Source organism: Cherax quadricarinatus, chromosome 44 (genome assembly GCF_038502225.1).
Source record: "Cherax quadricarinatus isolate ZL_2023a chromosome 44, ASM3850222v1, whole genome shotgun sequence".
In the NCBI taxonomy this organism is placed as follows: Eukaryota; Metazoa; Arthropoda; class Malacostraca; order Decapoda; family Parastacidae; genus Cherax; species Cherax quadricarinatus.
In genome coordinates this window covers 20,537,446-20,550,155 of record NC_091335.1, presented here as the reverse complement: position 1 = coordinate 20,550,155, position 12,710 = coordinate 20,537,446, and the positions used below count along the sequence as shown (strand labels likewise).

General features: G+C 39.2%; 1 protein-coding gene across 5 annotated transcripts in view; it reads right to left on the bottom strand.

Moving 5' to 3' along the window:
* Positions 1-12,710, bottom strand: part of Srrm1 (Serine-arginine repetitive matrix 1) — an 83,558-nt gene that overhangs the window by 34,241 nt on the left and 36,607 nt on the right. For all 5 annotated transcript variants that reach the window (XM_070094187.1, XM_070094184.1, XM_070094188.1 and 2 more), the window contains 2 exons: positions 5,151-5,272; positions 2,390-2,494 (listed from right to left, as the gene is read on the bottom strand). In XM_070094187.1, the coding sequence (XP_069950288.1) occupies positions 2,390-2,494; positions 5,151-5,272 (227 nt within the window). The remainder of the gene's footprint in view (positions 1-2,389; positions 2,495-5,150; positions 5,273-12,710) is intronic.

Genomic DNA, 12,710 nt, shown 5'->3' with positions numbered 1-12,710 from the left:
GTAACCTACCTCCTACACCATACACTTGCAACATCTGCCACATTGCCCCCCTATCCACCCTGTCATACGCCTTTTCCAAATCCATAAATGCCACAAAGACCTCTTTAGCCTTATCTAAATACTGTTCACTTATATGTTTCACTGTAAACACCAGGTCCACACACCCCCTACCTTTCCTAAAGCCTCCTTGTTCATCTGCTATCCTATTCTCCGTCTTACTCTTAATTCTTTCAATTATAACTCTACCATACACTTTACCAGGTACACTCAACAGACTTATCCCCCTATAATTTTTGCACTCTCTTTTATCCCCTTTGCCTTTATACAAAGGAACTATGCATGCTCTCTGCCAATCCCTAGGTACCTTACCCTCTTCCATACATTTATTAAATAATTGCACCAACCAACCACTTAGCAGTTACAAACACTAAAAACAATGGAATAATGCAAAATGTATCGCATGTACGCGTGGAATCAGCTTCACTGACTTGTAAACAACGGTACAATGGCTGTACATGGAGTGGCTGGGCCGCTCACGGTGCGTAGACACATTCGGGACGAATGACTAACCAAGTTCAGTGTTGTTAACCGAGCCAATATTTTGATGCAAAAACATTACTTATTCCAATTTTTTTTTTTTTTTTCAACAAGTCGGTCGTCTCCCACCGAGGCAGGGTGACCCAAAAAAGAAAGAAAATCCCCAAAAAGAAAATACTTTCATCATTCAACACTTTCACCACACTCACACATTATCACTGCTTTTGCAGAGGTGCTCAGAATACAACAGTTTAGAAGCATATACGTATAAAGATACACAACATATCCCTCCAAACTGCCAATATCCCAAACCCCTCCTTTAAAGTGCAGGCATTGTACTTCCCATTTCCAGGACTCAAGTCAATTAGTATTACTTAATCTGATGATGTCTTAATCTGGGGGTCCACTGTATTTCTATTCCACTTGTAGTCTTAAGCAGTAATATATCATGACAAACTACAATTACATATTCACTTTTACTTTTGCAAGATCTGCTGGTCTAAAAAAAGTTTGGCTTTTTGGGGGCTCCCAGAAACGTAACCCTATTTTTCCCACAAGTTCTTCAGTTTATCTAACACGGTTTTACCTAACAGGAACGTAACTATCAAGTTAAATAATGGTCTATTGTATACAATATTATTTTTTGCACTCCTATATATTTCATCACCCACCGAGGCAAAGTGACCCAAAAAAAAAGACACACTTTCACCATCATTCACACTATCACTGTCTTGCCAGACACACTCGGATATGACAAGTAAGATATGCACACCTCTGACAAGTGAAAATCTTAATTCTCATATCTGAGTGTCCCTGGCAAGACAGTGATAGTGTGAATGATGGTGAATGTGTTTCTTGTTTTTGGGTCACCTTGCCTCGGTGGGATATAGCCGATGTGTTAAAAATAAAAAAAACTGACTTTCAAATTTATAAGTAATACATCAACTTTAATTAGCTTATCTTAAAGCCTTAATGTATCTCAACTGCGTGTATATGTTGGCCTGTAAACACATGCAGAGAAATGAGCAGACTATATCTACAATTAATACTAGAAGTTAAACAAAACAATTATGAATGTACAGGTACATGTACTTGTGCACACACTTTTCCCATCTTTCTTTACAATTTTTTTTTTATGTAAACAAGAATCTTGTACGTTGGAGAGCAACCGCCCAGGGAGGTACTACCGTCCTGCCAAGCGAGTATAAAACAAAAGCCTGTAACTGTTTAAATGATGGTAGGATTGCTGGTGTCCTTTTTCCTATCTCATGAACATGCAAGATTTCAGGTACGTCTTGCTACTACTACTTACACTTAGATCACACTACCCATACATGTACAGTCATATATATACACACCCCTCTGGGTTTTCTTCTATTTCCTTTCTAGTTCTTGTTCTTGTTTATTTCCTCTTACCGCCATGGGGAAGTGGAACAGAATTCTTCCTCCATAAGCCATGCATGTTGTAAGAGGCGACTAAAATGCTAGGAGCAAGGGGTTAGTAACCCCTTCTCCTGTACATATTACTACATGTAAAAGGAGAAACTTTCATTTTTCCTTTTGGGCCACCCCGCCTCGGTGAGATACGGCCGGTGTGTTGAAAGATAAAAGAAGCTTTATGAATGTAACCATATTACACATTACAAATTTTACTACAAAAACAAAATGAAATTTGGTTTACAAAGGTCAGTTTTGTTCCTTTCCTGTTTGACTTATGATTTTATTAGAAAAAATGTAGTGTAACATGTAAAAATTAATACAATGGAAACAAAAAAATTTAAAAGCTTAAATTATGGTTGGTAGAAAATGCATTTGACAAGAATTGCAAGTTTTGCTTGTGAAAAATACTGACCGAGATGAATCTTTTTTGGGGTCTTTTTTGTCATCCTTGGAACGTGGAGAGCGAGACCTATCTCGCCGTGAATTTCGTGAAGATCTATCTCTGCTGCGACTCCTCCTGTGAATGTAAAATGCTATAAAATTATGTAGTAAATAAATTCACACGCTTCTATACTAAAGTATATACTGTATTAGTAACCCACTCATCTGAACTAGAACATGAAAATATGGCCACGAGAATCAAAAACAATTTCAGTTATGTACATGTGCTCCTGACCATCAACCTACAGCAGAAAAAAACCATACCACGGGCAGGGATAGAACCCACGATCATAGAGTCTCAAAACTCCAGACCGTCGCGTTAGCCACTGGACCAGCTAGCCAGTGGCTAACGCAACGGTCTGGAGTTTTGAGACTCTCTGATCGCGGGTTCTATCCCCGCCCGTGGTATGGTTTGTTTGCAATCATGTCATTACGATTCCGTGAGTGAACCTACAGCAGTCTGTAAACATTAACTCAAAACGCAGAACAAGGCAAGATACCCTCGACATATCCAAGGCAAATACAGGCATAAATAAAGGCAATATAAAGAGGGTACCAAGGTTATCCAACCAAGAAAGAATGAATAATGGATTCAAGTTTGATTAAACAAGATTTAGAAAGGATGCATGAAAGTATTGGTTCAGCAATAGAGCTACTGATAGGTGAAACAATCTGCCATATAAAATCACTGAAGCAAAAATCTTGGGTAACTGACACCAGGCTGAAAAATTATACAAGTGAGATAGGGGGAGGGTTGAACTTGAAGAGGACCTGCCTAGCATGGGTCAAAAGCCTGCTGCAATGTACTTCCATTCTAGTGCTGTGTCCTCAGCAAGTTTTTACTGTGCAAATTACAAATAACACCGCACTGTCAAATATCCAATGTTCTAGACATTATATGGAAGGTTGAGCAGACAAATATGCAAAGAATATCCTACATTTGAAAATGTTATTTTTGAATATATACAGTAGCTAAATAATGATTTAGCCCTGAACACAAAATAAATTGCTAATTTTTTTTTTCAACAAGTCGGCCGTCTCCCACCGAGGCAGGGTGACCCAAAAAGAAAGAAAATCCCAAAAAAAGAAAATACTTTCATCATCATTCAACACTTTCACCTCACTTATACATAATCACCATCTTTGCAGAGGCACCCAGATACAACAGTTTAGAAGCATATATAAAGATATATAACATACCATACCACGGGTGGGGACAGAACCCGTGATCAGAGTCTCAAAACTCCAGACCGTCGCGTTAGCCACTGGACGGTCTGGAGTTTAGAGACACACTGATCGCGTGTTCTATCCCCGCCCGTGGTATGGTTTGTTTGCAATCGTGTCATTACGATTTCATGAGTCATATATAACATATCCCTCCAAACTGCCAATATCCCAAACCCCTTCATATAACCCCTTGACTGTCGAAACCCCAAATCCTGAGGTGTCTCCTGGTGTCGAAAAAAAAAAACTTACGAAATGATAGAGAATCTTTTCCCAATGGTAATGACACCAAAAGAATGAAATTTGATAGAAAACTGATGGAATTACGCTCATGCAAAGTTAGCAACCTTGGTGATATTTACGAATCTGCAATTTCACCCAATTTGAGTCCTATTTTCGGCTAATTCCATTGTTCCAGTCGACCAAACTCATAGCTATTTCTTTAGAACTCCATTTTTCTATCGATTGAGTACAAGAAACTGACCATTTATCAATTTCAACTACCCAATAACGTGATCAGAAATTTGCAACTTGGCCAATTTCACAAAAATTAAAAAATATACGACAATTTCAAAATAGGGTCCAGAATGAACAATGCTGGCTCTAAAGTAACATTTTCTTTGTTCATCAGTCATGTTTCCAGGCTCCTCTGATATTACTCTTGCTTTCTATTTTGAATTTTTATTCAAACAAAAAATAGAAGATTTACTGTTATGCAGACTACTGCAATATTGTAATAATTGTATAAATAATGTCAACCCATTCATGATTGCATATCAAAATGGCTAGTTGGACATTTATTGGACAATGACATCATTTTTTACTTTTGAACATCAGTAAAAATCAAACATGTCCCCTACTTTGAGTTCCATTTCAAGGTTTTCATAGTAAAACCAATCAAAATCACCTCTATTTCTATAATATGTTTTCCATTCTATCAAATGAGACCAAGAAAACAAGAATACAACCATAAATACTATACAAAAATAGACTACACAGTCAGCATTTTAATTTATTTTTTTTTTTTCATTATGCACTGCATGCTGCAGGATTTCTTTTATATGGTACACACTGACCACACAGACCCATTCTCTTACATGTGGGCCTACCAGCTTTCTCCTGCTTGATTTGAAGCCGCTAGAATTTATGAGTATATATATGTCAAACACGATGGATCATAAGACATATATATACGACAGAAACAATCAAAGGGTTAAAGTGTAGGCATTGTACTTCCCATTTCCAGTACTCAAGTCCGGCAATATAAAAATAACCGGTTTTCCTGAATCCCTTCACTAAATATTACCCTGCTCACACTCCAAAAATATTCATATGTTTTTTGATACCTTTGCATGTGGCTTATCAAACAAACATGCTGCTAACCTTTCTTAAGCTACCTAACTGCCAAAACACTGCCTCATGTCCTTCAGTCCACATATGAAAAGAGTATCTTCAAGAGTGTAACCTCCCCGATATAAGAGATGCTAGCAAGTCTTAATGGTTCTTACCTGTCTCTGCGGTCCTTTTCTCTGTCCTTATCACGATCTCGGTCCCGTTCTTTTTCTTTTTCTTTGTCTTTATCTCGTTCTCTTCTAGCTTCTTGAATTTTCTGTAATCTTTCTTCTTCTTCCTGAAAGTTTATTGGAATTATAATGTACAGTAGACTATTGTATTACATGAATTTATTTCCCATCTTTTGGTTATTGCACTACTGAAAAATTGCGGCACAATTTTATACAATACTTAGTAAAATTAACTTAACGCAGTTGCATTTGTGGGCACGGAAAAAATTTCCCCAGTTCAAGCTGCCACCTCATTGTGGGTCAGACCATTGTTAGCGGGGAAGACCTACTGCCCTCCCCTGCCACCCCCATCCCAGCCTTCGTGAATACATGTCCAGTACAATTATCTCCTAGGAAACCATACCACGGGCAGGATTTGAACCCACGGTCAGAGAGTCTCAAAACTCCAGACCGTCGCATTAGCCACTGGGCCAGCTAGCTTCAATATGTTGACAGCTTTGAGGGGACTTGAGCTAGAGTTTGTCACGGCCATGCTAGCGGGAGATTCGTCTGTAAAAACTTGCATTTGTGGACACAGTGGTGCCTATGCTAACCTTCCAATGGTGTAGAAATACACTTAGTTGGACGAATCTTACTGAAGCTAGCTGGCCCAGTGGCTAACGTGACGGTCTGGAGTTTTGAAACACACTGACCACGGGTTCATATCCCACCCATGGTATGGTTTGTTTGCAATCGTGTCATTACAATTTCCTGAGTCATATCTCCTAGGAGCTAGCTGTGTTTGTGAATTGTGTTTTGATCTTTTAATTGCCATATCTTGTATCTGCCAAGCAACCATGGCACCCAGTAGGCATATGAGTGTTGTTGAAAGTGGCAAGAAAAGGTATATGCAGTTAAGTCTTAGAGCTAACAAAGAAAATAAGAGATATTAGACAAGAGAGAGCCTATAGCCTTAATGAAGCATCAGTTTGTACAATTAAAAAGAATGAGGTAAATATACAAGTTTGTGTGATGAATAACTGACTGACTGACTTACTGGCTTTACAGACCAACTTACAAACTTTACTGACTTACACTTTTTCACTGAGAGGACCCTGACAAATCTAGAAGCAGTGCTCTGAAACAGTGTCTAGAGCAGCTGATACCTTATCATTAGCTGTGTAACGCACTGCCCAGGAATCCATTACAGAATCTATTCACACTCCAGTACAACCATCAACTTCAGTACTAGAACCTCTACCATCCACCTCAGCCCAGTAGGGCCACAGCATAACTCTCCACTCCCATCACAATTATTGACAAACACCAGCACCCACAACTGAAGATAAGAAATACCATTATTTCTGTTGCATTTGTAGTCTTAAGCAGTAAAAACAACATAATACATCAAGACAATAAACTACAATTACATATTCAGTTTTATAAACCATACCACGGGCGGGGATAGAACCCGTAATCAGTCTTAAAACTCCAGACCGACGTATTAGCCACTGGGCCAGCTGGCTACAATCATGTCATTATGATTTTGTGAGTCATTCAGTTTTATTTTTGTAAGATCTGGAGATCTAAAAAAAAAAGTTGTTTGGCTTTTTTGGGGCTCCCAGGAACATAACCCTATTTTTCCCAAAAGTTCTTCAGGTTATCTAACATGGATTTACCTAAAAAGGCATTCAGGAACGTAACTATCGTGTAATATAACAGTCTACTGTATCTTTCGTATCTAAGTACTCATTGCTGCCATAATAATAAAATAAAATTTGTATATAATGTAAGCAAAAACAAGCTGGTTCAACAGAGTCAGACGTGACAAATTATTCAGTAACTATTCCACGTGCCTTGAATCAGACATACTAAGAAGTGAGTGCCTTAAAATCATGAGCACTTCCATACCTAAAGCACAAAGGATATTGCTGGTAGCAAGTACGTCTTGTTACTTCTACTTTTACTCAAGTCACACTACACATGCATGTACATGTTTATGAATACACACTCATCTGAGTTTTCTTTAATTTTATCTTAATAGTTCTTGTTCTTATTACTTTTCCTTTCACATATATGGGGAAGTGGAATATGAATCTTTCCTCCGTATGCTATGCGTCTTGTAAAAGTCAACTAAAATGCTGGGAGCAATGGGCTAGTAACCCCTTTTCCCGTATAGCCTACTAAAAAGAAAAAGAAGAAAACCACCAAAGTAGGATGTTTGAATGTGCGCGGTTGTAGTGCAAATGATATGAAAGAGATGATTGTGGATGTTATGAATGAAAAGTAGCTGGATGTCCTGGCTCTAATTGAAACAAAGCTAAAGGGGGTAGGAGAGTTTCAGTGGGGAGAAATAAATGGGATTAGGTCAAGGGTTAGAGTTAGAGCTAAGGAAAGGGTAGCAATAATGTTGAAGGATACGTTATGGCAGGAAAAGAAGAAATATAAATGTATAAATTCAAGAATTATGTGGAGTAAAATGAGGGTTAGATGTGACAAGTGGGTTATATTAAGTGTATATGCACTCGGAGAAGAGTAAAGTGTAGAGGAGAGAGATTTTGAGTGAGTGCATTGAGTGAGTGGTTGGGAACTCGATGCTAAAATGGGTAAAAATGCTGTAGAGGGAGTCGTAGGTAAATTTGGGGTGCAGGGGTAAATGAAAATGGAGAGCCTTTAATTGAACTGTGTATAGAAAGAGGTTTGGTAACAAGTAATACATATTTTATGAAAAAAGGATAAATAAGTAAACATGATATAGCACGTAATGAAAGTAATTTGTTAGATTATGTACTGGTGAATAAAAGGTTGATGGGTAGGCTTCAGGATGTACATGTTTATAGAGGAGCAATGGATATATCAGATCATTATCTAGTTGTAGCTACAGTTACAATAAGAGGTAGATGGGACAAAAGAAAAATGGCAATAGTAAATAAGAGAGAGGTGAAAGTTTATAAACTAAGGGAGGAGGAAGTTAAGGTGAGATATAAGCAACTTTTGGCAGAAAGGTGGGCTAGTGCAAGTATAGGCAGTTGGGGGGGGGGGGGGGGGGGTTTGAAGAGGGATGGTCTAGTTTTAACCCTATCAGGGTCGACAGGCCCTCTCAGAGACTTGTTCTCAGGATCGACAAATTCCCCCCCCCCCCCCCCCCCCAATCTTATGAAAAGATAGGGAATCTTTTCCCGATCATAATAACACCAAAAGTATTAAATTTGATGGAAACTTACGGAATTATGCTCTCGCGAAGTTAGCGGTCTCGACGATGTTTATGCATTGGCGATTTTGCCCACTTTGAGCCCTATTTTCGGCCAATTCAAGTGTACTAGTCGACAAAACTCATAACTATTTCGCTAGAACTCCACTTTTTCTATCGAATGAGTACAAAAAACCACCCATTTACCGATTTCAACTACCCAATACAGTGGCCAGAATTTAGCAATTTTGCCAATTTCACACAAATTTCAAAAGCTGCCAATTTCTGAATAGAGTCCAGAATAAACAAGAAAGACATTCCTGGCACTAAAATAACATTTCCTCTGTTCATTAGTCACATCCCCATGCCCCTCTTGCATTCTTTTGCTTTCCACTTTGAATTTTTATTCTCACAAAAAAATCAGAAGATTTACTGTTATGCAGACTACCGCATTAGTGTAGAAATGGTATAAATAATATCAGGGCACTTGTGAAAGAATATTAGACTCACCAGTTGACGTGTATTGGACGCTTGGCATGATTTGTTTACTTTTTATCTTTGGTAAAAATCAAATATTTCTGCTAATTTGAGCTCAATTTCAAGGTACTTTTCATTATAAAACCAGTCAAAAATCATCTCAATTTCTGTAATATGTCTTCCATTCTATAAAATGAGACCAGGAAAACTAAAATACAACAGTAAATGTGTGTAAAGGTAGAAAGTTGAAAGTGAACATAGAAAAGAGTAAGGTGATGAGGGTATCAAATGATTTAGATAAAGAAAAATTGGATATCAAATTGGGGAGGAGGAGTATGGAAGAAGTGAACGTTTTCAGATACTTGGGAGTTGACGTGTCGGCGGATGGATTTACGAAGGATGAGGTTAATCATAGAACTGATGAGGGAAAAAAGGTGAGTGGTGCGTTGAGGTATATGTGGAGTCAAAAAACGTTATCTATGGAGGCAAAGAAGGGAATGTATGAAAGTATAGTAGTACCAACACTCTTATATGGATGTGAAGCTTGGGTGGTAAATGCAGCAGCGAGGAGACGGTTGGAGGCAGTGGAGATGTCCTGCCTAAGGGCAATGTGTGGTGTAAATATTATGCAGAAAATTCGGAGTGTGGAAATTAGGAGAAGGTGTGGAGTTAATAAAAGCATTAGTCAGAGGGCAGAAGAGGGGTTGTTGAGGTGGTTTGGTCATTTAGAGAGAATGGATCAAAGTAGAATGACATGGAAAGCATATAAATCTATAGGGGAAGGAAAGAGGGGTAGGGGTCGTCCTCGAAAGGGTTGGAAAGAGGGGGTAAAGGAGGTTTTGTGGGCGAGGGGCTTGGACTTCCAGCAAGCGTGCATGAGCGTGTTAGATAGGAGTGAATGGAGACGAATGATACTTGGGACCTGACGATCTGTTGGAGTGTGAGCAGGGTAATATTTAGTGAAGGGGGAAGGGGTGATGGGGAAGTGGAAAAGAATCTTTCCTCCGTAAGCCATGCGTGTCGTATGAGGCGACTAAAATGCCGGGAGCAATGGGCTAGTAACCCCTTCTCCTGTATACAATTACTAAAAAAGAGAAGAAGAAAAACTTTATAAAACTGGGTTGCTTAAATGTGCGTGGATGTAGTGCGGATGACAAGAAACAGATGATTGCTGATGTTATGAATGAAAAGAAGTTGGATGTCCTGGCCCTAAGCGAAACAAAGCTGAAGGGGGTAGGAGAGTTTCAGTGGGGGGAAATAAATGGGATTAAATCTGGAGTATCTGAGAGAGTTAGAGCAAAGGAAGGGGTAGCAGTAATGTTAAATGATCAGTTATGGAAGGAGAAAAGAGAATATGAATGTGTAAATTCAAGAATTATGTGGATTAAAGTAAAGGTTGGATGCGAGAAGTGGGTCATAATAAGCGTGTATGCACCTGGAGAAGAGAGGAATGCAGAGGAGAGAGAGAGATTTTGGGAGATGTTAAGTGAATGTATAGGAGCCTTTGAACCAAGTGAGAGAGTAATTGTGGTAGGGGACTTGAATGCTAAAGTAGGAGAAACTTTTAGAGAGGGTGTGGTAGGTAAGTTTGGGGTGCCAGGTGTAAATGATAATGGGAGCCCTTTGATTGAACTTTGTATAGAAAGGGGTTTAGTTATAGGTAATACATATTTTAAGAAAAAGAGGATAAATAAGTATACACGATATGATGTAGGGCGAAATGACAGTAGTTTGTTGGATTATGTATTGGTAGATAAAAGACTGTTGAGTAGACTTCAGGATGTACATGTTTATAGAGGGGCCACAGATATATCAGATCACTTTCTAGTTGTAGCTACACTGAGAGTAAAAGGTAGATGGGATACAAGGAGAATAGAAGCATCAGGGAAGAGAGAGGTAAAGGTTTATAAACTAAAAGAGGAGGCAGTTAGGGTAAGATATAAACAGCTATTGGAGGATAGATGGGCTAATGAGAGCATAGGCAATGGGGTCGAAGAGGTATGGGGTAGGTTTAAAAATGTAGTGTTAGAGTGTTCAGCAGAAGTTTGTGGTTACAGGAAAGTGGGTGCAGGAGGGAAGAGGAGCGATTGGTGGAATGATGATGTAAAGAGAGTAGTAAGGGAGAAAAAGTTAGCATATGAGAAGTTTTTACAAAGTAGAAGTGATGCAAGGAGGGAAGAGTATATGGAGAAAAAGAGAGAAGTTAAGAGAGTGGTGAAGCAATGTAAAAAGAGAGCAAATGAGAGAGTGGGTGAGATGTTATCAACAAATTTTGTTGAAAATAAGAAAAAGTTTTGGAGTGAGATTAACAAGTTAAGAAAGCCTAGAGAACAAATGGATTTGTCAGTTAAAAATAGGAGAGGAGAGTTATTAAATGGAGAGTTAGAGGTATTGGGAAGATGGAAGGAATATTTTGAGGAATTGTTAAATGTTGATGAAGATAGGGAAGCTGTGATTTCGTGTATAGGGCAAGGAGGAATAACATCTTGTAGGAGTGAGGAAGAGCCAGTTGTGAGTGTGGGGGAAGTTCGTAAGGCAGTAGGTAAAATGAAAGGGGGTAAGGCAGCCGGGATTGATGGGATAAAGATAGAAATGTTAAAAGCAGGTGGGGATATAGTTTTGGAGTGGTTGGTGCAATTATTTAATAAATGTATGGGAGAGGGTAAGGTACCTAGGGATTGGCAGAGAGCATGCATAGTTCCTTTGTATAAAGGCAAAGGGGATAAAAGAGAGTGCAAAAATTATAGGGGGATAAGTCTGTTGAGTGTACCTGGTAAAGTGTATGGTAGAGTTATAATTGAAAGAATTAAGAGTAAGACGGAGAATAGGATAGCAGATGAACAAGGAGGCTTTAGGAAAGGTAGGGGGTGTGTGGACCAGGTGTTTACAGTGAAACATATAAGTGAACAGTATTTAGATAAGGCTAAAGAGGTCTTTGTGGCATTTATGGATTTGGAAAAGGCGTATGACAGGGTGGATAGGGGGGCAATGTGGCAGATGTTGCAAGTGTATGGTGTAGGAGGTAGGTTACTGAAAGCAGTGAAGAGTTTTTACGAGGATAGTGAGGCTCAAGTTAGAGTATGTAGGAAAGAGGGAAATTTTTTCCCAGTAAAAGTAGGCCTTAGACAAGGATGTGTGATGTCACCGTGGTTGTTTAATATATTTATAGATGGGGTTGTAAGAGAAGTAAATGCGAGGGTCTTGGCAAGAGGCGTGGAGTTAAAAGATAAAGAATCACACACAAAGTGGGAGTTGTCACAGCTGCTCTTTGCTGATGACACTGTGCTCTTGGGAGATTCTGAAGAGAAGTTGCAGAGATTGGTGGATGAATTTGGTAGGGTGTGCAAAAGAAGAAAATTAAAGGTGAATACAGGAAAGAGTAAGGTTATGAGGATAACAAAAGGATTAGGTGATGAAAGATTGAATATCAGATTGGAGGGAGAGAGTATGGAGGAGGTGAACGTATTCAGATATTTGGGAGTGGACGTGTCAGCGGATGGGTCTATGAAAGATGAGGTGAATCATAGAATTGATGATGGAAAAAGAGTGAGTGGTGCACTTAGGAGTCTGTGGAGACAAAGAACTTTGTCCTTGGAGGCAAAGAGGGGAATGTATGAGAGTATAGTTTTACCAACGCTCTTATATGGGTGTGAAGCGTGGGTGATGAATGTTGCAGCGAGGAGAAGGCTGGAGGCAGTGGAGATGTCATGTCTGAGGGCAATGTGTGGTGTGAATATAATGCAGAGAATTCGTAGTTTGGAAGTTAGGAGGAGGTGCTGGATTACCAAAACTGTTGTCCAGAGGGCTGAGGAAGGGTTGTTGAGGTGGTTCGGACATGTAGAGAGAATGGAGCGAAACAGAATGACTTCAAGAGTGTATCAGTCTGTAGTGGAAGGAAG